This window comes from Hemiscyllium ocellatum, chromosome 6, assembly GCF_020745735.1.
Source record: "Hemiscyllium ocellatum isolate sHemOce1 chromosome 6, sHemOce1.pat.X.cur, whole genome shotgun sequence".
Classification (NCBI taxonomy): Eukaryota; Metazoa; Chordata; class Chondrichthyes; order Orectolobiformes; family Hemiscylliidae; genus Hemiscyllium; species Hemiscyllium ocellatum.
Window position 1 is genome coordinate 125,041,479 of NC_083406.1, and position 23,583 is coordinate 125,065,061.

Consider the following 23,583-nt stretch of genomic DNA (forward strand, 5'->3'; position numbering starts at 1 on the left):
TTCTCGAGGTGAGATGCGAATGACTGCCCTTGACATCAGGGTCACATTTGACCAACTGTGACCCATGCAGTTCCATAGTCCGTAGGAATCAAGTGACATCTGTCTGCTGGTTGGAGTCATACCTGACTGGCTTTGATCCAAATTGCTGATCCTTCAGTGTCGCTGAATCAAAGTTCCTTTCTAACTGCATTGTGTGTATATCTTCACCATATGGATTGTAGCAGCCAAAGATGGCAGCTCATTGCCACCTTGTTAAGGACAGCTAGAGATGGGCAATAAATGCCGGCCCAGCCAGAGACAGTCCGAGCACATTCTTGAGTTGCTAGGACGTGACATTATTTTGTCCAGGGATTTGTTCTGAGTCTGTCATTCACCACTTTGGATGAAGAAATAAGAACGTTCATATCCAAGATGGCATTATGGGCAGTGACGTTACAAACTTTTCACTGCACTCATTCGGGTGCACATGACAATAAAGCTAATTCAATTTGATTCGATTCAAAATTGGGCTACCCACATTGTTCGGAAAGGAATCTGACTATTTGCTGAATGAGGAGAATACGCGCTGAACAACAGAAACTGAGGAGTTGCACAGAAACTGGGTGGGAGATTTGCTCGTGTGGTTTGGCAGGGTTTAAACTAGTTTGGCAGGGGCTTGGGAACCAGAGCTACATATCTGAGAGGTGGGTAGTTAGATATGGGGAAGTGACAGGATGTATTGAATCTATTGGGAAGGTTATTCATGTGATTGAACAAAGGGATCGGTTTAAGTGTGTCTACTTTAACGCGAGGAGTGTCAGAAATAAGACTTGGGGCTATGATGTTGTGGCCATAACGGAGATGTGGGTTTCACAGAGGCAGGAATAATTGCTAGATGTTCCAGTGTTTAGAATGTTTAAAAAGAACAGGGAGGGTGGAAAAAGAGGAGGGGGTGTAGCATTGCTAATCAGAGAGTGCAGCACAGCGACAGAAACAAAGGTTGTTGAGGAAGGTTTGTCTACTGAGTCAGTATGGGTAGAAGGTAGGAACAGCGAGGGAACAGCCACCCCATTGGGAGGTTTCTGCAGGCCACCTAATAGCAGTACTGAAGAACTGATAGGCCGGCAGATTTCGGAAAAATGCAGATGCAGCAGGGTTGTTGTTATGGGTGATTTCAATTTTCCCAATATTGACTGGAGCCTCCTAAGTGCAGGTGGTTTGGATGGAGCTATTTTTGTCGGGTGTGTTCAGGAGGGTTTCCTTACTCAGCAAGTAGACAGAGCAATGACCGTAGAGGCCATTTTGGATTTGGTGCTTGGCAACGAGCCAGGACAGGTGTCAGATCGCGCAGTGGGAGAACACTTTTGTGACAGTGATCACAACTGCCTCACATTTACCACAGCCTTGGAGAGGGAAAGGAGCAGTTACCGAGGGAAGATATTTAATTGGGGAAAAGGAAATTATGATGCTACCAGACAGGAGTTGGGAAGTACAGATTGGGGGCAATTGTCTGTTGTGCCCTTTCTATGGTACGTGTGGAGACTGTTTAAGGAGCAGTTGTTGCAAGTGATGCACAAATTTGTTCCTCTACGACAGGTAAGAAGGGGTAAGATTAAGGAACCTTGGATGACGAGAACAGAGGAGCTTCTCGTCAAAAGGAAGAAGGCAGCTTGCACAAGGTGGAGGAAGCAAGGATCTAGCACAGCTTTAGAGGATTACAGGCTTGCTAGAAAGGAGCTCAGAAATGGACCGAGGAAAACCAGGAGGGGGCACGATAAAGGCTTGGCAAGAAGGATTAGGGAGAACCCAAAGGCATTTTACTCATATCTGGGGCATAAGAGAATAATCAAGGAGAAGGTAGGGCTAGTAATGGATGGCATAGGGAACCTGTGCGTGGAGTCTGAGCAGATAGGGGAAGCCCTAAATGAGTTTTTTTGCTTCGGTTTTCACTAAGGAAAGGGACCTTGTTATGAATGAAAACTTTGAGGAGCTGGGAAACAAGCTTGTCGAGGTAAGATTGATGAAGTTTATGTGCTGGAAATTTTGGCAAACATTAAGATTGATAAGTCCCCAGGGCCAGACCAGATTTATCCTAGGCTGCTCTGGGAAGTGAGAAAGGAGGTTGCTAAGCCACTGGTGAAAATCTTTGCCTCCTCACTCTCCATGGGAGTTGTACCGGAGGATTAGAAGGAGGCGAATGTTGTTCCTCTTTTCAAAAAGGGGAATAGAGAAATCCCTGGCAATTACAGACTAGTCAGTCTTACATCTATAGTCAGCAAGGTTTGGAAAGAATTCTAAGAGATAGGATTTATGACAATTTGGAAAACATAGTGTGATTAAACGCAGTCAGCATGGCTTTGTGAGGGGCAGGTACTGCCTCACAGATCTTATTGAGTTCTTTGAGGAGGTGTCAAGATAGGTCGTCAAAGGTCAAGCTATCGATGTGGTGTATATGGACTTCAGGAAGGCATTTGATAGGGATCCCCATGGTAGGCTTATTCATAAAGTCAGGCAGTATGGGATACAGGGAGATTTGGCTATCTGGATTCAGAATTGGCTGGCTGACAGAAGGCAGAGAGTGGTTGATGATGGGAAGTATTCTGCCTGGAGGTCAGTGTTGTGTGGGGTCCCACAGGGCTCTGTTCTTGGGCCTCTGCTCTTTGTAGTTTTTATAAATGACTTGGATGAGGAGGTTTAGGGGTGGGTTAGTAAATTTGGGGATGACACAAAAATTGGAGGTGCTGTTGATAGTATCGAGGGCTACTGCAGGCTGCAGCGCGACATAGACAGGATGCAGAGCTGGGCTGAGAAATGGCAGATGGAGTTCAATCTGGATAAATGTGAAGCGATGCATTTTGGAAGGTCGAACTTGAATGCTGAATATAGGATTAAAGACAGGATTCTTGGCAGTGTGGAGGAACAGAGGGATCTGGATGTGTAAGTACATAGACCCCTCAAAGTTGCCACCCAACTGGATAGGGTTATTCAGAAAACTTATGGTATTTTGGCTTTCATTAACAACGGGATCGAGTTTAAGAGCCTCGAGGTTTTGCTGCAGCTCTACAAGTCCCTGGTGTGACCACACTTGGAATATTGTGTCCAGTTCTGGTCTCCCTAATATAGGAAAGATACAGAGGCTTTGGAGAGAGTGCAAAGAAGGTTTACCAGGATGCTGCCTGGACTGGAGGGCTTGCCTTATGAAGAGAGGTTGACTAAACTTGGACTTTTCTCTCTGGAGAGGAGGAGGAAGAGAGGAGACCTGTTCGAGGTGTACAAGATAATGAGAAGCATGGGTAGATTTGAGAGGCATGGGTAGATTCAATAGCCAGGGCAGGATTGACTGGCATGAGGGTTCATAGTTTCAAGATAACAGGAGGATAATATAGAGGAGACGTCAGTGGAAGTTTCCTTATGCAAAGAGTTGTGAATGCATGGAATGTGTTACCAGTGGTGGTGGTGGAAGCAGAGTCAGTAGATGACATTTAAGTGATTGCTAGACATGAACTTGGATAGCAGTGAATTGTGGGGTGCGTAGGTTAGGTTATTTGATTTTACATTAGGAATAATCCACGGCACAACATAGTGGACCAAAGGGCCTGTTCTGTGCTGTACTTTTTTATGTTCTATATATGTTCGATACATCACCATGAACTAGCAAGCAGTTATGAAATATAATCAGGAAAGCAAATGGGATGTTGGCCTTTACTTCAAGGGGCTGGAATGCAAGGCAATGGATATGATGCTTCAGTTGTATATAGCTTAGCTGAGACCCCATGTAAAATAAATGTGCTCAGTTCAAAAGATGAAGTCGCCATAGTCCCACTGGACCGTTGGGCAGCTGTCTCTTCAGAAAGAAGACACTGATAGTGGTTTAACCTGAGAGTCCCTGTCTCAGGCCGGAGGAGAGGTTGAGAAGGAGAGTCTGTCACAGTAACCTAAGCTGGTACAGGAATTGAACTCTCGCTGTTGGTATTACTCTGCATCACAAACCAGCCAGGTAAAAACAAGGACTGCAGATGCTGGAAACCAGAGTCTAAATTAGAGTGGTGGTAGAAAAGCACAGCAGGTCAGGCAGCATCCAAGGAGCAGGAAAATTGACGTTTCGGGCACAAGCCCTTCACCACCTAGCCAGCTAAGCAATCCAATCCCAAAGCTCAGTTTAGACACCAAATCTTGCAAAGAATGATTGACTATGAAAGAGTGCAGCAGAGATTCATCTGGATACAATCAGCATTTAAAAGATTGAATGGTGAAGTTGCACAGGCTTGGCTTTTTTTCTTTAAGGGGTGATCTAATCAAGGTGTTTCTGATGATTAAGGAATTTAATGGGTTAAGTCATTTAGTTGTATTTCAGAGTCAAAAACAGAAATTGCTGGAAAATCTCAGCGGGTCTGGCAGCATCTGTGGAGAGAAAGCAGAGTTAATGGTTTGGGTCCAGTGACCTTCAGGACTAAAGATTCTGAAGAATGGTCACTGGACCTGAAACGTTAACTCTGATTCCTCTCCACAGATGCTGCCAGACCTGCTGAGCTTTTACAGCTGTTTCTGGTTTCTAGCATCTGTAGTTTTTTTTCTCATTTAGTGACACTTAGGGTCAGTTGGAACTTCCAAGATTGAGGTGGGTATATCTGGTTGGGCAGGGGTATTAAAGAATTAGAGTAGAGGAATGTAAATGGATTTGAGAATTGAAATAAGGCACATACTCCTTTCTCTGCTCCTCAAATGTACTCCCTGAAATTCATTTGATCTCACTAGGACCACTTGTGTCTAGACCTCATTGCTGCTTTATGCAAAAGTGGTTTTGGCTGAATTCTTTTGCTCTATAATTATCTGAATGTGTTCCTGACATGTTTGTTCCTTGACAGTTTTCAGTGTAAATGGTCTAAGTGTGATTGTACCAATGCAGGCTTTAGTGCTATGACCCTAGCATGTTTGTGCCTGTATAATTTGTATGCCTGCGACCCTGGAGTATTTCTATCTGTACAGTTTTTGGTGCAAATTGTCCTACAGTGTTTGTACCTGTACAGTTTTCAGTTGCTGTAACCTTAAGATGTAGGTACGGACAGGCCATTCAGCCCATCAAGCTTGTTTCACCATTCAATAAAATCAGTCGTGAATATGATCATCCATCTTCCAGCCTTCCCTAAATCCCTTACTAATTAAACATTTGTCTAAATGAGTTTTGAATATACTTAATAACCCAGTTCAACTTCCCTCTGCGGTAACGATTCTCTGAGAGAAGAGATTCTTCCTCATCTCTGTCTTCGATGAGTGACTCCTTATTTTGTCCTAGACTCTCCCAAAAAGGGGAAACAACTTTTCCGCATCTGCCCTGTCAATTCCGCTAAGACTGTTGTACAGTTTTCAGTGCATCTGGCCCTCGTGTGTTTGTACGTAGATAGTAGCTGCCATGGTCCAGTCATGTTATTTTCGGTTGAGTAGTTTATTGGACTAATACTGTGAAGCTCAAATCCTGAAACTGGGGAGTTTAAGTTCAATTAATTGAATGAATCTGGAATTAAAATATAATAATCTCAGCAATGGCAGCCATGAAATAGTTACACAAGTCCATTTGATGCACTGATATCCAATTTGGAAAAGAATATAAAAACAGGAACAGACCTTGCTGGAAAAGATCTGGCAGCATCTGTGGAGAGAAATCAGAGTTAATGTTTTGGGTCAAGTGACCCTTCCTCAAAGCTGAGGGTAGCTAGGAAAATGAGAGTTTATATTGGAAGGAATGTGTTGTCTTAGGTGAGAGTTCAGACCTACAGCAGGGTAGTTCAGTGTTAGTTATACTCTGAGATGGAAGCAAGCCACCTGCCTGCACTCAAGACAGCTTACCACCACCAATGGGATGATGGCTTCATGGATAAAGGGCTTAATTGCAGTCGCAGTCTGTACCATTGTCCAATGAGAGAAGATGGTTTGGCCCTGCAGGAAGGCAGTGTGGATGGTTGGGAGTTGTGACAGTCTGTTGGGTTACTGTGTGGAAAGGGTTCCCCTAACTCTTGATGTTGGGTCTGCTGCAGCTCTGGGTGATGTCATTTCCAAGCCCAATGCCACAAATGCTGACTATAGTTCACATGATTGCAGCCTGGATTGTGGTAATGTTGCAGCTTGGTATTCGTTCTTGTACTTTTTTTAGTAACTAGCAATTTAGATGTCTGTATGTGAGCATCCAGTTTAAAACTAAGAATGCGGGGGCAGGGTGCAGACGTAGGCTATTCCCCTGCTGCAGATTTTTGTACGTTATTTCTGAGAAGTAGCTTTTTCCCATTTAGTGGAAGGTGAATTTATTGTGCTCTGAGTTTCTGTCAAAGGCATCTACAGGGCATTAATCCCCACAGATTCTCTGAATTTGGGCACTGGTTTTACCCCGGGGACTTTGATATCTGTTCCATGATGTCTTGAATGCGTTGATTAAATTTCTGTGACTTCTCGCCTCCAGTGGGAAAATGGATGCTGAAAATATCAGCAATCAAATGGGAAGGAAAGAGAATCGACAGGCTTTGTGTTTTTGGAGTTCCAGCCCAGATTTGTGTTCATTGGAGTGCGACCTATGCTTTGCTCTTATCAGGTCTCCACTCTGATGGAATCATGGAGTTAAAAAACTCTTCAACCCATCATACGTGTGCCACTTGTCAAACATCTATCTGTTCCAATGGCATTTTCTATTAAGTGCTTGTATCAAAAACACAAAGCACAAAGAAAATTTACAGCCCAGGTACAGGCCTTCAGCCCTCCAAGCCTGAGCTGATCCAAACGTGATGTCCAAACCTGTCTCCGCCCGGGCCCGCCCCGCGCCGGGGTCTCCGCCCGGGCCCGCCCCGCGCCGGGGTCTCCGCCCGGGCCCGCCCCGCGCCGGGGTCTCCGCCCGGGCCCGCCCCGCGCCGGGGTCTCCGCCCGGGCCCGCCCCGCGCCGGGGTCTCCGCCCGGGCCCGCCCCGCGCCGGGGTCTCCGCCCGGGCCCGCATCATCACACCTATGAGGTTTTATCAGCTCTCTATTCAGGGAGATGGGTATGTGTGGCAAAGCTGACAGTTATTTACTGTCGCTAACAGTTTTTAATCTTTTATTGGATGTGAGTTTGCTGGCAAGGCCAACATTTATTGCTCATCCCTTTCTTTATTCACACATGGGCTGTGAACATCGCTGGCTGGGTCCAGCATTTATTGCCTGTCCCTAGTTGCTCCTTGAGAAGGCAGGGTGAGCTGCCTACTTGAGCCGTTGAAGTTCATGTGCTGTGGGTTGACCTACAATGACCTTCGGGAGGGAATTCCAGGCTTTGACCCAGTGACAGTGAAAGAACAGCGATATTTTTCCAAGTCAGGATGGTGAGTGGCTTGGAGGGAAGCCTGCGGGATGTGTCTGCTCCCCTTGTCCATCTCAATGGAAGAAGTCATGGGTTAGCAAGGTACTATCTATGGATCTTTAGTGAATTTCTGCAGTGCGTCTTGTGGATAGTACACACTGCTATTCCTGAGTAGGCTGCTTTGTCCTGGATGGTGGTAAGCTTCTTGTATTTTGATCTGATTTGATGTATTGTTGTCACATGGACCTGAGTGCAGTGAAAAGTATTGTGAGCAGTATAGGCAAATCATAGGGTGCTTAAAGCAAGGCATTCCCATTACAGCTGCACAGCAAGTGTGCAAAGCAAGATCAACATTTTTTGAAGTTAGAGAGCCCATTGATCGGTCTAATAACAGCAGGGAAGGAACTGTTCCTGAACCTGCTGGTGTCTGTTGCATGCTTCTGGATATTCTACCTAACGGAAGAGGTGTAGGAGATCATTACCGAGTGGGAGGGGTCTTTGATGATGTTGGCAGCCTTTCCGTGGCAACAAGATGTGCAACTGGAGTCAATGGATGGAAGGTTGGCTTCTGTGATGGTCTGAGCTGTGCGCACAACCTTCTGTAGTTTCTCTCAGTCCTGGGTGGAGCAGTTGCCACACCAGGCCATTATCCACCCAGGCAGTGTGCTCTAATGGTGCCTCTGTAAAAGTTGGTGAGGGTCCTGATGGACATGCTGAATTTCCTGAGCTGCCTGAAGAAAATGAGGTGGTGTTGTGCCTTCTTGACTGTCAGCTATACATGGGAAGGCCAGGACAGATCGTCAGTTATCGTCACTGCTAGGCACGTGAGGCATTCGCGCCTGTCTACCTCAGCTCCGTTGATGTAGATGGGGGTGTGTCCTCCTTTCTTCCTGAAGTTAACGATCAGTTCTTTAGTTTTGTCGATGTTCTCATTGCACCACCTCACCAAGCCCTCTATCTCCTTTCTGTACTCTGACTCAGCGTAGTTTGATATCCATCCTACCATTTGGTGTCATTGAACAAACTTGTAGATAGCGTTCTTTTGGAATTTGGCAGCACAGGGAGTACAGGAGGGGGCTGTGAAAGGGGGGTGGTGGGGGTGGGGAAGGTAGCAAAAAGTACAATGGGTGAAGGAGGTGATGGGGATGAAGGTGATAGGTCAGAGAGGAGGGTGAAGTGGAAAGGAAGATAGGCAAATAGGATAGGTCATGAGGACAGTGCTGAGCTGGAAGGTTGGAGCTGGGGTGAGGTGGGGGAAGGGGAAATGAGGAAACTGTTGAAGTCCACATTGATGCTCTGGGGTTGAAGTGTTCCTAGACGGAAGATGAGGTGTTCTTCCTCCAGGTGTCAGGTGGTGAGGGGGCAGCAGTGGAGGAGGCCCAGGAGCTGCATGTCCTCAGCAGAGTGGGAGGGGGAGTTGAAATGTTGGGCCACAGGGCGGTGTGGTTGATTGGTGCGGGTGTCCCGGAGATGTTCCCTAAAGCGCTCTGCTAGGAGGCGTCCAGTCTCCCCAATGTAGAGGAGACCGCATCGGGAGTAACGGATATAATAAATGATATTGGTGGATGTGCAGGTAAAACTTTAGATGTGGAAGGCTCCGTTGGGGCCTTGGATGGTGGTGAGGGAGGAGGTGTGGGTGCAGGTTTTGCAATTCCTGTGGTGGCAGGGGAAGGGGCCAGGAAGGGAGGGTGGGTTGTTGGGGGCCATGGACCTGACCAGGTAATCATGAAAGGAACGGTCTTTGCAGAAAGCAGTGGGGAGGGAAATATATCCCTGGTGGTGTGGTTCGTTTGGAGGTGGCGGAAATGTTGTCAGATGATGTGATATATGTGAAAGTTGGTAGGGTGGAAGGTGAGTACCGGGGGTTCTGTCCTTGTTATGGTTGGAGAGGTGGGGTCTGAGGGCAGAGGTGCGGGATGTGGATGAGATGCGTTGGAGGGCATCTTCAACCACGTGGGAAGGGAAACTGCGGTCTCTAAAGAAGGAGGCCATCGATCAGTAGGGGTCTGACGTAGGTGTCCTTGTTGACCAGATGTTCCAGGAATTAGGGTCTGCCTCGGGAAATGGTGTCCCCTCTGGACCTGTTACATTGGTAGGCAAATTGTAGGGAATTGGGGTAGGCATGGAGACTAGAGTTGATGTGGGCCATGACCAGCCTCTCGAAGCACTTCATGATTATGGAGGTTAGAGCCACTGGGCAGTAGTCATTACGTTACATTGTATGTTCTTTCTTTTGTGCTGGGGTGATGGTGGTCTTCTTAAAGCAGCTGGGGATTGGCTTGTAGGAGGGAGACGTTGAAGATGTCAGTGAATATCTCCGCCATCTGGTCTGCACAGGATCTAAGCCAGGGACTCCATCTGGGCCTGTCACTTGCCTTGAGTTGACTCTCGGGAAGACTGTTGTGACATCTGCAGCGTTACAGAGGGAGCAGGTGCATCCGGGGTTGTCGGGCGGGCGTTACCGTGCCACTGGCATTATGCTCAAACTGAACATTGAAAGCACTGAACACATCAAGGAAGGATGTGTTTTTGTCTGCTATCTTGCTCTGCTTCATTTTGTATCCTGTTATGTTGTTTAGGCCTTGCCACAGGCAGGGGTGTGCGTGTGGTTGGAGAGGTTAAAGAGGTGGGGAGTGACATTACTAATCAGGGCTAGTGTCACAGCTGCAGACATGGAGGTTGACAGGGAGTGTTTATCTACAGCGTCAGTATGGGTGGATGTCAGAAACAGGAAAGGAGCAGTTAGTTCATTGGGAGTTTTTTACAGCACCTCCCCACCCCCCCAAAAAAAAGCAACAGAGACATGGGAGAGCAGATTGGGAGGCAGATTTTGGAAAGGTGCAGAAGTAACAGGGTTATTGTCATGGGTAACTTTAACTTCCCTAATGTTGATTGCAACCTCCTTAATTCAAATTGTTTGGATGAAGCAGTTTTTGACAGGTGTGCCCAGGAAGGGTTTCTGACGCAATATGTAGATAAGATGACTAGAGGAGAGGCCATATTGGATTTGGTGCTTGGCAACGAACCACACCAGGTGTCCGATCTCTTGGTGGGAAAACATTTCGCTGATAGAGATCACAACTCCCTGACCTTTACTATACTGTTGGAGATGGATTGGAGCAGACGGTATGGGAAAGTATTTAATTGGGGGAGGAGTATTACAATGCTATTAGGTAGGAACTGGAACACCTAAATTGGGAACCAATGTTCTCGGGGAAATGCATGACAGAAATGTGGAGGTTGTTTAGGAAGCAGTTACTGATAGCGCTGGACAGGTTTGTCCCACTGAGACAAAGAAGGGATGGTAGGGTGAAGGAACCTTGGGTGACAAGGGATGTGGAACATCTCAATAAGAGGAAAAAGGAAGCTTACTTAAGGTTGAGGAGGCAAGGATCAGAGAGGGCATCAGAGGGTTACAAGGCAGCCAGGAAGGATATGAAAAATGGACTTGGGAGAGTGAGGAGGGAGCGTGGAAAAGCTTTAGCTGGTAGGCTCAAAGAAAACCCATAAGGTGTTCTACACTTGTGATGAACAAGAGGATGGCTAGAGTGAGGGTAGGGCTGATCAGGGATAGTGGAGTGAACTTGTGACTGGAGTCAGAGGAAGTAGGGGAGGTCCTTAATGAATACTTTGCTTCAGTATTCACTAGTGAGAGGGACCTTGATATTTCTGAGGACAGTGAGAAACAGACTGATGTGTTAGAACAAATTGTAGGAAGGAGGATGTGCTGAAACTTTTGAAAAGCATAAGGGTAGGTAAATCCCCTGGACCAGAGAGGATATACCCAAGGTTACTGCAAGAAGCGAGGGAAGAGGTTGCTGCAGCTTTGATGACCTTGGCACCCTCACTGTCCATTGGAGTAGTGCCAGATGATTGGAGGGTGGCAAATATTATTCCTTTCTTCAAGAAAGTGAATAAGGATAATCCTGGGAATTACAGATCTTATGTCAGTGGTGGGCAAAGTGTTGGAGTGGATTCTGAGAGTTGGGATTTATTATTACTTGGAAAACCATAGTTTAATTAGAGACAGGCAGCATGGCTTTGTGAAGGGCAAGTCATGCCTCAGAAACCTTATTGAATTCTTTGAGGATGTGACAAAATATGTTGATGAAGGTAGAGCAGTGGATGTGGTGTACGTGGATTTTAGCAAGGCATTTGACAAGGTTCCTCATGGTAGGCTTATTCAGAAAGTAAGGAGGCATGGGATACAAGGAAATCTGGCTGTCCGGATACAGAATTTCAAGGTGATTGGAGAAAGGTTTAGGGGAAATGTCAGAGGTCAGTTCTTTACAAAGACAGTGTTGGATGTGTGGAATGCACTGCCAGCAGTGGCAGTAGAGTCAGGTACATTAGGGACATTTCAGCGACTCTTGGATAGACGCATGGATGATAATACACTGAAGGGTATGTGGGTTAGTCTGATCTCCAAGTAGGTTAAAAGGTTGGCACAGTTGAGGGTTGAAGGCCCTGTGCTGTACTGTTCTATGTGTACTATGTTTGGACAGTTTTCCACATTGTCAATGAAGTACCAGGATTGTAACTGTACTGGAAGAGCTTGACTAGGGAAGCGGCAAATTCTGGAGCACAAGTCTTCAGTACTATTGCTGGACTGTTGTCAGGGCCCCTTCGCAATTTCCAGTGCTCCAAATGTTTCTTGATATCATGTGGAGTGAATCGAATTGGCTGAAGACTGGTAACTGTAATGCTGGGGACCACTAGAGGAGGCTGCAATCGAACATCCACTTGACACTTCTGGCTGAAGGTTATTGTGAAAGCTTCAGCCTTATCTTTTGCACTGATATGCTGAGCTCTTCTATCATCAAGGATGGGGGTATTTATGGAGCCTCCGCTTCCAGTGAGCTGTTTAATTGTCCACCACCATTCACAACTGGATGTGGCAGGACTGCCGAGCTTAGATCTGATCCATTGGTTGTGGGTTTGCTTAGCTCTGTCCACCACTTGCTTCTTTTGCTGTTTGGCATGCAAGTAGTCCTGTTTGGTAGCTTCACCAGGTTGACACCTGATCTCCTGGCATGATCTCCATTGAACCAAGGTTGATCCCCTGGCTTGTTGTTAATGGTTGAGTGGGGGATATGCCGGACCATGAGGTTAGATTGTGCTGGAGTGCAATTCTGTTGCTGTTGATGGCCCACAGTGCCTCATGGATGCCCAGGTTTGAGTTGCTGGATCAGTTCAAAGTCTATCCCGTTCAGCATGGTGCTAGTGCCATACGGCACAATGGAGGCTATTCGCAAAGTGAAGGCGGGATTTCATCTCCATGCCGACTCTGTCTGATCCTCTCATTGGCCTACAAGTGCTCTGCTGTCAAAGTTTTATAATGTCAAGCTAACTACCCTATAATACTTGCTTTATCTTTATCTCCTTTTTAAAATAGGAACATAAGAACTGGAGTAGGCCATTCAGCCCTTCGAGCCTGTTCCAGCATTCATGGGGACTTTTTCACCCCTTGAACTGAGTGGCATGCCGGAGCATTTCAGAGAGCAGCTAAGAGTCAACCAAAATATTGTGGGTGTGGAATCACTTTATAAAAAAATTCTTGTGTTGTAAAAATTTAACTTGTTTTCTCTAGAATTGAGGGTTAAGAGTTGTCTGGTCAAATCCTTCAAGAAAGTAACAGGAAAAAGCAGGGTAAACAAAGTATTTCCTTTGTTGGAGAGTCTAGAATTAAAGAGCAGAGTCTGAAAATTGGGGCCAGACAGTTCAGGAGAGATGTTAGGAAGCACTTCTACACACAAACAGTAGTAGTTGTTTGAAACACTCTTCCACAAACAGCAGTTTATGTCAGAATAGTCATTAATTTTAAATCTGAGATAGGTAAATTTTGTTAACCAAATGTAATTAAGGGATAAGTGTGAAAGGCAGGTTTTTGGAGTTAGACCTCAGATCAGCCATGATCTCATTGAAAGGTGGAACGGGCTCGAGGGGCTGAATGGCCTCCTCCTGATCCTCTGCTTCTATTTAAAACAAAAGTTTTTTAAAAAAGCAGGAATTATAGACACGTTAGCCTGAAGTTGGTAGTGGGCAAAATGCTAGATTCCATTATAACACTTTAATAGCAGAGTCCTTGGAAAATAATGAGAGAATTGAACAAAGTCAGCATAGATTTACGAAAGGGAAGTCATGCTTGACAAATCTGGAGTCTTTTGTGGATGTACCAAGTGGAATTGGAGGGGAGCCAGAGATGGGGCTTACTTGTACTTTCGGTAAGATCCCACATAAGAAAATAATACGTAAAATTGAAGCACATGTTATTGGAAAGTTTCCACCTCTCTTTCAGACTGTGTTCCAGATGACAACTCTATGTTTAAAAATGCAAGGTTATCCTCATCTCTCCCTCTTGTCTTGAAGGCAGGTCATTGACTTGAAATGTTGACTCTGTTTCTCTCTACACGAGATCTTCTGTTTTCACTGGTGTTTAATTATTAATGAGGTATTAATATTTATGATTCAGATCCTATCTGGAATCGGAATTCATTTGAGACAGATGCAGACCTGCCCTCTGGCTGGATGCGAGTACGAGACACCTCGGGGACATATTACTGGCACATTCCCACAGGAACAACTCAGTGGGAACCACCACCTCCTGCCTGTGACCAGGAATCAGGATCTCGGAAACCTTCTGCCATGTCACAGTGTACAACTCCCTTGGAGGATCCACAGGTAAATGCAGCAAGTTGTAAACTTGATGACTAGCAGGGGCAGTGATTGTTCAACTTGGACGAGAGGGACCCCAGAACGTCCAGTATTGAATGAAGGATAAAACTGAGGCTTCAAAAATATTGAAGCTAATAGGGGTAAAGGTGGGTAGAGTGTACCGTAAGAAATTAGGAACAGGGGGAGACCATTCAGTACAAGTGTGTGCGCTCTGCTTTCCCAACTGACTGGGACAGAGAATTCCAAAGATTCGTTCTCCTTTGAGTGAAAATATTTGTCCTCATCTCAATCTTAAACAATTCGCTCCTTATCCTGAAACTCTGCCTCTGGGTTCTAGATTCCCAGCCCAGGCAAATAACCTTATCAGTCTCTATTCAAAATCTGTCCATTTCAGAGAAATTGCTTTTCATTGTGCTAAATTGCAGCTAGTGTGGGCCAGTTTACTCATCCTCTTGTCATGGGCAACCTTCTCACCTCAGAGACCAATCTAGTGAACCTTGGTGAATTAGGGATAATAGAAGATAGATTCGAAGAAATTGCTGGCTGAATAACTTTTATTTTTGTCCTGTCTGTCTCCACATTCTCCCCACATGTCTGTGTTTGCTCGGTTACCCTTCCTTTTGATGTTGATCATTCCTCAATATTTTTGTTGTCACTCCATTTGCCGTTTGGAACTTTGTTCCAGCTGACTTGGACTGGTTTAACTGTGGGTGAGAAGTATGATGGAGTCGACATATGGAAGGCAAGTTCCTGTTTATTTAGTTGTGTATAGTTTGATAAAAATAAATTTAAGGAAGAGAGTGATGCCTGCAATAGAGATGCAATAGGAACCAATTGGACAGCAGATCATGCCTGACATGTGGCAGTGGTCATAGAGTCATAGAGATGTACAACATGGAAACCAACCCTTCGGTCCAACCCATCCATGTCGACCAGATTTCCCAACCCAATCTAGTCCCACATGCCAGCACCCGGCCCATATCCCTCCAAACCCACCCTATTCATATACCCATCCAGATGTGTTTTAAATGTTACAATTGTAGACTGTCTATTTATCCTACCCATGCCCCTCACGATTTTATAAACCTCTATAAGGTCACCTCTCAGCCTCCGGCGCTCCAGGGAAAACAACCCTAGCCTATTCAACCACTCCCTGTAGCTCAAATCCTCCAACCCTGGCAACATCCTTGTAAATCTTTTCTGAACTCTTTCAAGTTTCACCAGATCCTTCAGATAAGATTATGGGCGGCACGGTGGCACAGTGGTTAGCACTGCTGCCTCACAGCGCCAGAGACCCGGGTTCAGTTCCCGACTCAGGCGACTGACTGTGTGGAGTTTGCACATTCTCCCCGTGTCTGCGTGGGTTTCCTCCGGGTGCTCCGGTTTCCTCCCACAGTCCAAAGATGTGCGGGTCAGGTGAATTGGCCATGCTAAATTGTCTGTAGTGTTAGGTAAAGGGGTAAATGTAGGGGTCTGGGTGGGTTGCGCTTCGGCAGGTCGGTGTGGACTTGTTGGGCCGAAGGGCCTGTTTCCACACTAAGTAATCTAATCTGTAAGTAATCTAAGGAAAGCATAATTGCACGCAATATTCCAACAGTGGCCTGACCAATGCCCTGTACAGCTGCAACATGCACGTGCGCGCACACACTATTCTCATGTTTCTCCATGGGAGGTGGGACCAGGAGTATGGACACTGACTGGTGCTGAGGGCCCACTTCTAGGATCAAGAACATATTGTTTCATGGGGTGAAATCATCCATAGGTATTTAGAATCTCAAATAAGTTCTGACCAAATAAAACCCACTGAACAGCATAGAATCCTTACAGTAAGAAAGAGGCCATTTGGCCCATTGAATCTGTACCGACTTTCTGCAGAGCATCCCACCCAGATCTAATCCCTTGCATTTCCCATGGTTAAATCACCTAGTGTGCACATCCTCTGGACACTACAGAGCAATTTTGTATGGCCAGTCCACCTAACCAGCATGTCTTTGGACTGTGGAAGGAACCGGCAGCACTTGGAGGAAACCCACACAGACACGGAAAGAAGGTTCAAACTCCAGTCAAACAAGGCTGGAATCAAACCCCGAGTCCCTAGCGCTGTGAGGCGGCAGTGCTAACCACCGAGTCACCCTTACATATATTGATAAAGCCTGGATCACACTGCAAGGAAGTCTCGTAGAAGCAGGTTCATTTGAGGCAGTCAAGAGTTTGTTGGATGACTATTTAAATATACCTAATATTTAAGGTTGTAGGGAAAGAGCAGAAGAATGGCATTAAGTTGTAGTGCTCACTCAGAGTTGATGCAGACACAATAGGCCAAGTGGCCACTTTCTGAGCCTTAATTAATCTGTGATATAGAGCTTTTTCAAACTTGAGTTGTACCAAAGAATGTTCCAACTTCACTTTGGGGCATCATCCCTGTTCTGATATTAGAATTAAAACATGACAAGATCTTGCAAATAGCCATTTGATGGTAACCAAATAATCTGATTTTTGACCATATTAGTGAAGGGTGTTGCGCCCACTGCAGGGGGGAAGTGTGCTTAATCTCAAGCTGCACTGATCCACAAAAATTAATGGTTTAATCAAAGTATGCACACTTCTCGATTTACCAGTATGATGGACTCAGGTTAACAGCAAACACTGACCAGATTTCTGCACTTATTAAGAAACTATATTTATTTCAAATTGATTAATTCTGACCACAAGTGAAAGAGCATCATATAACTCTAATACTTAAATGTCTAACCCCATCTAAAATCTCTATATACACAGAAAGATTTAAATAAAATTGTTGATATTATGAGTGGACGAGAAAAAGTACTGGGACACACTGTTCAGTACACCAGTATACAGGCTTCGATGAGATGTTTCCTTCTCTTCCCGTGACTTGCTATTCTCTGAAGTCCCACCTTCCAGGTTGTCAGTTCTTTGCCAAAGACACAGAGGTTTTACACATTAATTGTTCACTTTCACAGTCACTGGTGAGAGGCAACAGCTAACAGCAAAGGGTGGAACAGAATAACTGACTTCCTTTAGCTTGAGTTACAAAAACAGAAATTGCTAGATAAACTTCTTCTGAAAGAGGATCACTAGACCCAAAACATTAACTCTGCTTTCTGTCCACAAATGCTGTCACACTGCTGAGTTTTTCCAGTAATTTCTGTTTTTGTTTCAGCTTTCCAACATCCACAGTTCTTAGTTTGTTTCAGTTTGAGTTACTTTGCTACAAAGAGGTAGACAGATCATTGTTCTTGCAGTTTAGAAAACTTTCTGATCTGGTTTTGGACGAGATCTCTGGATACTTGGAATTGTCAGGGCAGAGTCAGCATTGTTTCATCAAGGTGGGGGTGGGTGGTGGGGCATGCCTGACAATTCTTTGAGGAGGTAATGAGCAGGTTAGACCAAGGAGTGCCAATGGATGTTATCTACCTGGACTTTAAGAAGACCTTTAACAAGGTGCCACACAGGAGGCTACTGAGTAAGATAAGGGCCCATGGTGTCAGAGGCAAGGTGTTAGCATGGATAGAAGCTTGGCTGTCTGGCAGAGAGTGGGGACAAAAGGATCCTTCTCAGGATGGCAGCCGGTGACAAGTGGTGTTCCACAAGGCTCAGTGTTGCGGCCACAACTTTTCACTTGATACATTAACGATCCAGATGAAGGAACTGAAGACAGTCTGGCTACGTTTGCAGATGATACAAAGATCAGTAGAGGGGCAGGTAGCATTGAGGAGGTGGGGAGGCTGCAGGAGGATATGGACAGGTTAGGAGAATGGGCAAAGAAGTGGCAGATGGAGTACAGCATGGGAAAGTGTGAGGTCATGCACTTTGGTCAGAAGAATAGAGGCATGGACTATTTTCTAAATGGGGCGAACATTCCGAAGTTTGAAGTGCAAAGAGACTTGGGAGTTCTAGTCCAGACTTCTCTAAAGGCAAACATGCAAGTTGAGTCAATAGTTAGGAAGGCAAATGCAATTATGGCATTTATTTTGAAATGACAAATATAAAAGCAAGAATGTACTTCTGTGGCTCTAGAATGCTCTAGTCAGATCAGATTTGGAGTATTGGGTGCAGTTTTAGGCCCTGGAGCGTGTTCAGTGGAGATTCACGAGAATGGTCCCAGGAATGAAAAGCTTAACATATGAGGAACGTTTGATGACTCTGGGTGTGTACTTGCTGAAGTTTAGAAGGTTGAGGAAGGATCTAAGTGAAACATACAGAATACTGACTGAGCTGGACAGAGTAGTTGTTGGAAAATGTTTCCATTGGTAAGAGAGACGAGTATCCAAGGGCACAGCCTGAGAGTAAAAGAAAGACCTTTTAGAATAAAGATGAGAAACTTCTTCAGCCAGAGAGTGGGGGACCTATGGAATTCGTTGTCACATAAGGCTGTGGAGGTCAGATCATTGAGTATATTTAAGACTGAGATAAAGATTGGAGCATCAAGGGTACCAAAGGTTATGGGGAGAAAGCTGGTGAATGGAATTGAGAAACTTATCAGACATGATAGAACGGCAGTGCTGACTCAGTGGGCTGAATGGCCTATTTTCTGCTGCTATAAATTATGGTCTTCGATTAATTTTGTTGTTCTTGTAGGGGAGATATTAGGAACAACATTGAACAGGAAATTAGGGATGCATACTTTAAAGAAATGTCTGTAATAACAGATGTCGATAAATTGGACAAATCGAATTAGGAACAGTACCTCGGAGGGGGAATTCCTAAAGTGTATATAGGATGGTTTTCTGGACTGTTACATTGGGAACCAGACAACAGGCCATCCTAGCCCGTTGAATGTGAAATGAGAAACTAATAATTGTCAGTCTAGCTGTGTGAGGCCCCTTGGAGCTGACAGCCAGAATCTGATAGAACTCCTTGTTGAGATGGAGAGTGAAACAGCTGATTCTGAGACTGGGACCCTGAGTCTAAACTGAGGAAACTATGATGGTGTGAGGCACGAGTTGGCTTTGATAGATTGCAGGGCATTATTTTAAGAGATGGGGAAAAGACAATAGGAAACATTCAGAGAGCGCATGGGGACCTGCAACAATTACTCATTCCTGCTTGGTGCAAAGTAAAACAGGGACGTTGGCCTCACTATGGCTCACGTGGAAATTAGAGAGAGTATTAGGTCCAAGGAAAAACCATGTCCAACGGCAAGAAAAATAAGGGTAAATAATGTTTGAGAATAAGCTTGTGGGGGACATAAAAACTGATTGTAACGGTTTCCATAGATATATGAAGAGGAAAAGAGTCGTGACAGTCAGTTACAGTCTGTTAAAGGTCTGTTACAGTCGGAAACAGAAAAATTATAATGGGGAGCAAAGAAATAGCTGACCACCTCAATGCAAACTTTGGTTCTGTGTCCATGAAGAAGGATAATGAGTATTTAAGGAAGTGACCTGAGAAATAGTGGACGCGTTGTGAATCATCATCCAAGATTCTAAAGACTATGAAGTAGGGAGGTAAAGGGAAAGCAGAACTATAGACCAGTGAGTCTGACATTGGTATTGGGGGAGATGCTAAAGTTCATTGTCAAAGATTTAATAGCAGAACACTTGGAAAACTGTGGCAGGATTGGACAGAGTCAGCATGGATTTACAAAATGGAAATCACGCTTGACAAATCTAACAGAATTGTTCAGGAATGTAACTAGTAGAGTTAATGGGTGGGGAGGTTCTGTGAATGTGGTTTATTTGGACTTTAAGAAGGTTTTTGACAAAATCTTGCAGAGGAGATTAGAATTTAAAATTAAATTACGTAGGATTGATGGTCGTGCATTGAGATGGATAGAGAACTGGCTGGCAGAAAGAAACAAAGAGTAGGAATAAACAGGGGGTCTTTTTCCAAATGGCAGGCAGTGACTAGTGGGGTACCACAAGGATCAGTGCTTGGACCCCCAACTATTCACAATGTATTAATGGGGATAAAGAAACTAAATGTAATCTCAAATTTGCAGATGACACAAATCTGGGTGGGAAGGTGAGCTGTGAGGAGGATGCAGAGATGTTCTTGTGTCATTTGGACAGGCTGAGTGGACCAGTGCATGGCAGGTACTGTGAGGTTATTCACTTTTGGTGCAGAAACAGGAAGGCACATTATTATCTGAATACCTGTAAACTGAGAGGGGTGAATCTTCAAGGAGACTCGGGTTATTTGATTTAACTTATTTATTGTCGTGTGTATATATAAGCACAGTGAAAAGCTTTGTATATGAGCAATACAGACGGATCATAGCAAGTAAGGACGTACAGATTATAGGGTGAAAAACAGCGTAGAGGCATACAGGTTATGTCACATAGATCGTGCACTCAGCAAGAACACTAACAAGGTCAGCATTATTTGAAATTAGACAGTCCAATCATCAGTTTAATAATGGCCAGGAAGAAGGTGTTCCTGAACTAGCTGGTGCGTGTGTTCAAGCTTCTACCTGATGGAAGAGGTTATAGAGAGCATTGCTGGAGTGCGATGGGTCTTTGTTGATGGCAGCCTTTTCCACAGCAACAAGCCATGTAAATAGAGTCCATGGACAGTAGGTTGGCTTCTGTGATGTTCAGGGCTGTGCACACCACCTTCTGTGGTTTCTCATGGCCCTGGGCAGAGTAGTTGCTGCACCAGGCTGTTATTGCACCTGAGCAGTATGTTTTCTATCGTGCACCTGTAAAAGTTGGTGAGGGCCTTATGGGTGTGTGAATGTCCTTAGCTGCCTGAGGAAGATGATGTGTTGTAGTGCCTTTTCGGCCATCGCATTTACGTCAGGAAGTCCACGACAGGTTGTCGGTTATTGTCATTCTTCGGAACTTGACGCTGTCTATCCTCTCGACCTCCGATCTCTTCGTGTAGATTGGGGTGTGTTCTCCTCTTGTTTTTGTGAAGTCAGTTATCAGTTCTTTACTTTTGCCGACATTGAGAGAGAGGTTGATTTCTGGGATGGCAGGACTAATGTATGAGGAGTGGCTGAATCAGGGTTATATTTGCTGGAGTTCAGAAGACTGAGGGGGGATTTCATAGAAACCTCTGAAATTATGGCAGGACTAAATAAGGTAGATGCTGGAAGGATGCTCCTGATGGTGGGGGAATCAAAGCATACAGGGTAAGCCATTTAGGACTAAAGTGAGGAGAAACTTCTTGAATCAAGTCTGTACCCCTAATATTGCACTATTGCCAACACTAGATCCACTTTCCTGCATGAGGCATATTGCCTTGAATATTAAAGCACTTCATGTGCTTGTCAAAGAACTTATAAAGGTAGTGAGGTTTCCTGCCTTAGCTACCCTCAAAGTGTGGTGCTTAAAAAGCCCAGCTGGTCAGGCAGCATCCAAGGAGCAGGGGAATTGATGTTTCGAGCATAAGATCTTCATCAGGAATGAGGGGATGGTCAAGGGGCTGAGGGATGAAGGGGAGGGGGTTGAGGCTGGAGGGGAAGGTAGCTGGGAATGCGATAGGTCGATGGAGCTGGGGGTGATGGTGTTAGGTTGGAGAGGAGGCTGGAGTGGATAGGTGGGAAAGATGATGGGCAGGTAGGACAATTCAAGAGGGCGGTGCCGAGTTGGAAGGTTAGATCTGGGATAAGCTAAGGTGACTTAGCTACCCTTCCAGGCAGGGCATTCCGCACCCCTACCACCCACTAGATGAAAAAATGCTTTCCTCAGATTCTCCCTAAATCTCCATTCTTTTACACTAAAAGTGTGCTAGGAGAAAGTGAGGACTGCAGATGCTGGAGATCTGAGCTGAAAAATGTGTTGCTGGAAAAGCACGGCAGGTCAGGCAGCATCCAAACAGCAGGAGAATCGACGTTTCGGGCACGAGCCCTTCTTCACTAAAAGTGTGCTGCCTTGCTTTGATCCTATGACTAAGGAAAACAACTGCTTTCTATTTGCTCTGACCATGTCCCTCATAAACCTAAGCACTTCAATCAGTTACCCCCTCAACCTTCTCTGCTCCATAGAAAACCAGTCGAACTTCATAGAATCATCGTCATAGATTCCTTGCAGTGTGGAAACAGACCCTTTGGCCCAACAAGTGCACATCAACCCTCCAAACAGTAATCCACCCAAACTCATTCCCCTACCCTATATTTACTGCTGACAAAACACCTAACCTACACATCCCTGAACACAATGGGGAATTAAGCATGGCCAATTCACCTAATCTGCACATCTTTGGATCATGGGAGGAAACCAGAGCACCCAGAGGAAACCTACATAGACACGGGGAGAATGTGCAAACCCCATGCAGACAGTTGCCCAAGGTTGGAATTGAGCCCAAGTCCCTGGTGCTGTGAGGCAGCAGTGCTAACCACTGAGCCACCATACTGCCCCAAGTCACCATCCCGCCCCCTATCCAGCCTCTATCCATCACTAAACTGCTGCATCCCAGGCAACATCCTGATGGATCCGCTATGCACCCCCTCCAGTGCTGTCACATCCGGAGTGGTGAGCCTGTGGAACGTACTGCCACAGAGTGCACTTGAGGCTTAAACATTGTTTGATTTCAAGAAGGAGTTGGATATAGTACTTGGCGTTAAATAGATCAAAGGGTACGGGATTGGACAGCGGAAGTGGGAGATAGAGTTGGATGATTAAGAAAGAATAGGCTCAAAGAGCTGAATGGCCTACTCCTGTTCCTACTTTCTACATTTCTGTTTAACTGTGCATAGTTCTGTTCATTGAGGGAGAGAAGCTGAGGGTTATCTCGAAAATGAGAGAAGGGATGGGGAGAAGAGTTGGAATTTTGAAATATGGAGAGGAATGGATGGGATTTTGTTGTGTGGAGAGGGTATGGGATTTTGTGGAGGGATTGGTATTTTGGGATGGGACTAGGGTTGGTGGGTTTGAGCAAGTATAAACGGTTTGACTGATATTGGGAGACTTTGGGTTTGAGGAAAAGGGAGAGTGGTTGGGTGTGTGGAGCAGGGTTAGAGAAAGGGGCATAACCTTCGGTTTGGGAGGGGTAGAGTTTGAGAGGGAAAGTGGCACGGAGTAGGGATTGGTGGAAGAGCCATTGTTTAGGGTTGTGGGAAAGGGGAGGGGTTAAGGTTAGGAGGGGAAACAGGAAGGGATAATGTCATGATTACAGGGATAAGGATAGTGAGGGAGGGGTTTTGTGTGTGTCTATGTTAGGCTTGTTTTTATCTGTCCTGTTGAAGGTGTTTGTGAATTTCTAACCAACCAGACTTCATATCTCACCAGGAGATCCAAACCACAACTGAGACCTCAGATACAAGTCTGAAAGAATTTGAGGGGGCTACACTAAGATACGCATCTTTGAATCTGGGGTGAGTGAACACTGGCTCTTCATAAAATTCTCCTTAGCAGAAGGAGTTGAGACAGACAGCAGAGAAGTAGATTGAGTCTGTACATCTCAAACACCACCTTGTAACCATGTTCTCTCCCGCCCACCCCCCCCCCCCCCCCCCCCCCCCCCAACCCATCTCCCTAGCTTGAAACCTTATCCTTGTTTCCTTGCTCAGCCTGTAACCGTGCCCTTTACTCCCATGCCTGGCACATAACCAAGCCCTCTGTGCCAAGCTTGTAACATGGACTGCATCTCCTTGCCCAGCCCATTACCAAGTCCTTTGCACCCCCTGCTCAGAGTCCAAGTGGGGTCACA

At 45.5% G+C, this 23,583-nt stretch overlaps 1 protein-coding gene across 5 annotated transcripts in view; it reads left to right on the forward strand.

The window, feature by feature from the left end:
- apbb1 (amyloid beta (A4) precursor protein-binding, family B, member 1 (Fe65)) overlaps positions 1–23,583 on the forward strand; it is a 149,147-nt gene that overhangs the window by 64,405 nt on the left and 61,159 nt on the right. For 3 of the 5 annotated variants that reach the window (XM_060826401.1, XM_060826398.1, XM_060826400.1), the window contains exons 3-5: positions 13,766–13,974; positions 14,654–14,710; positions 23,163–23,248. In XM_060826401.1, coding sequence (XP_060682384.1) covers positions 13,766–13,974; positions 14,654–14,710; positions 23,163–23,248 — 352 coding nt within the window. The remainder of the gene's footprint in view (positions 1–13,765; positions 13,975–14,653; positions 14,711–23,162; positions 23,249–23,583) is intronic. The other 2 variants (XM_060826399.1, XM_060826402.1) reach the window with 1 other exon arrangement.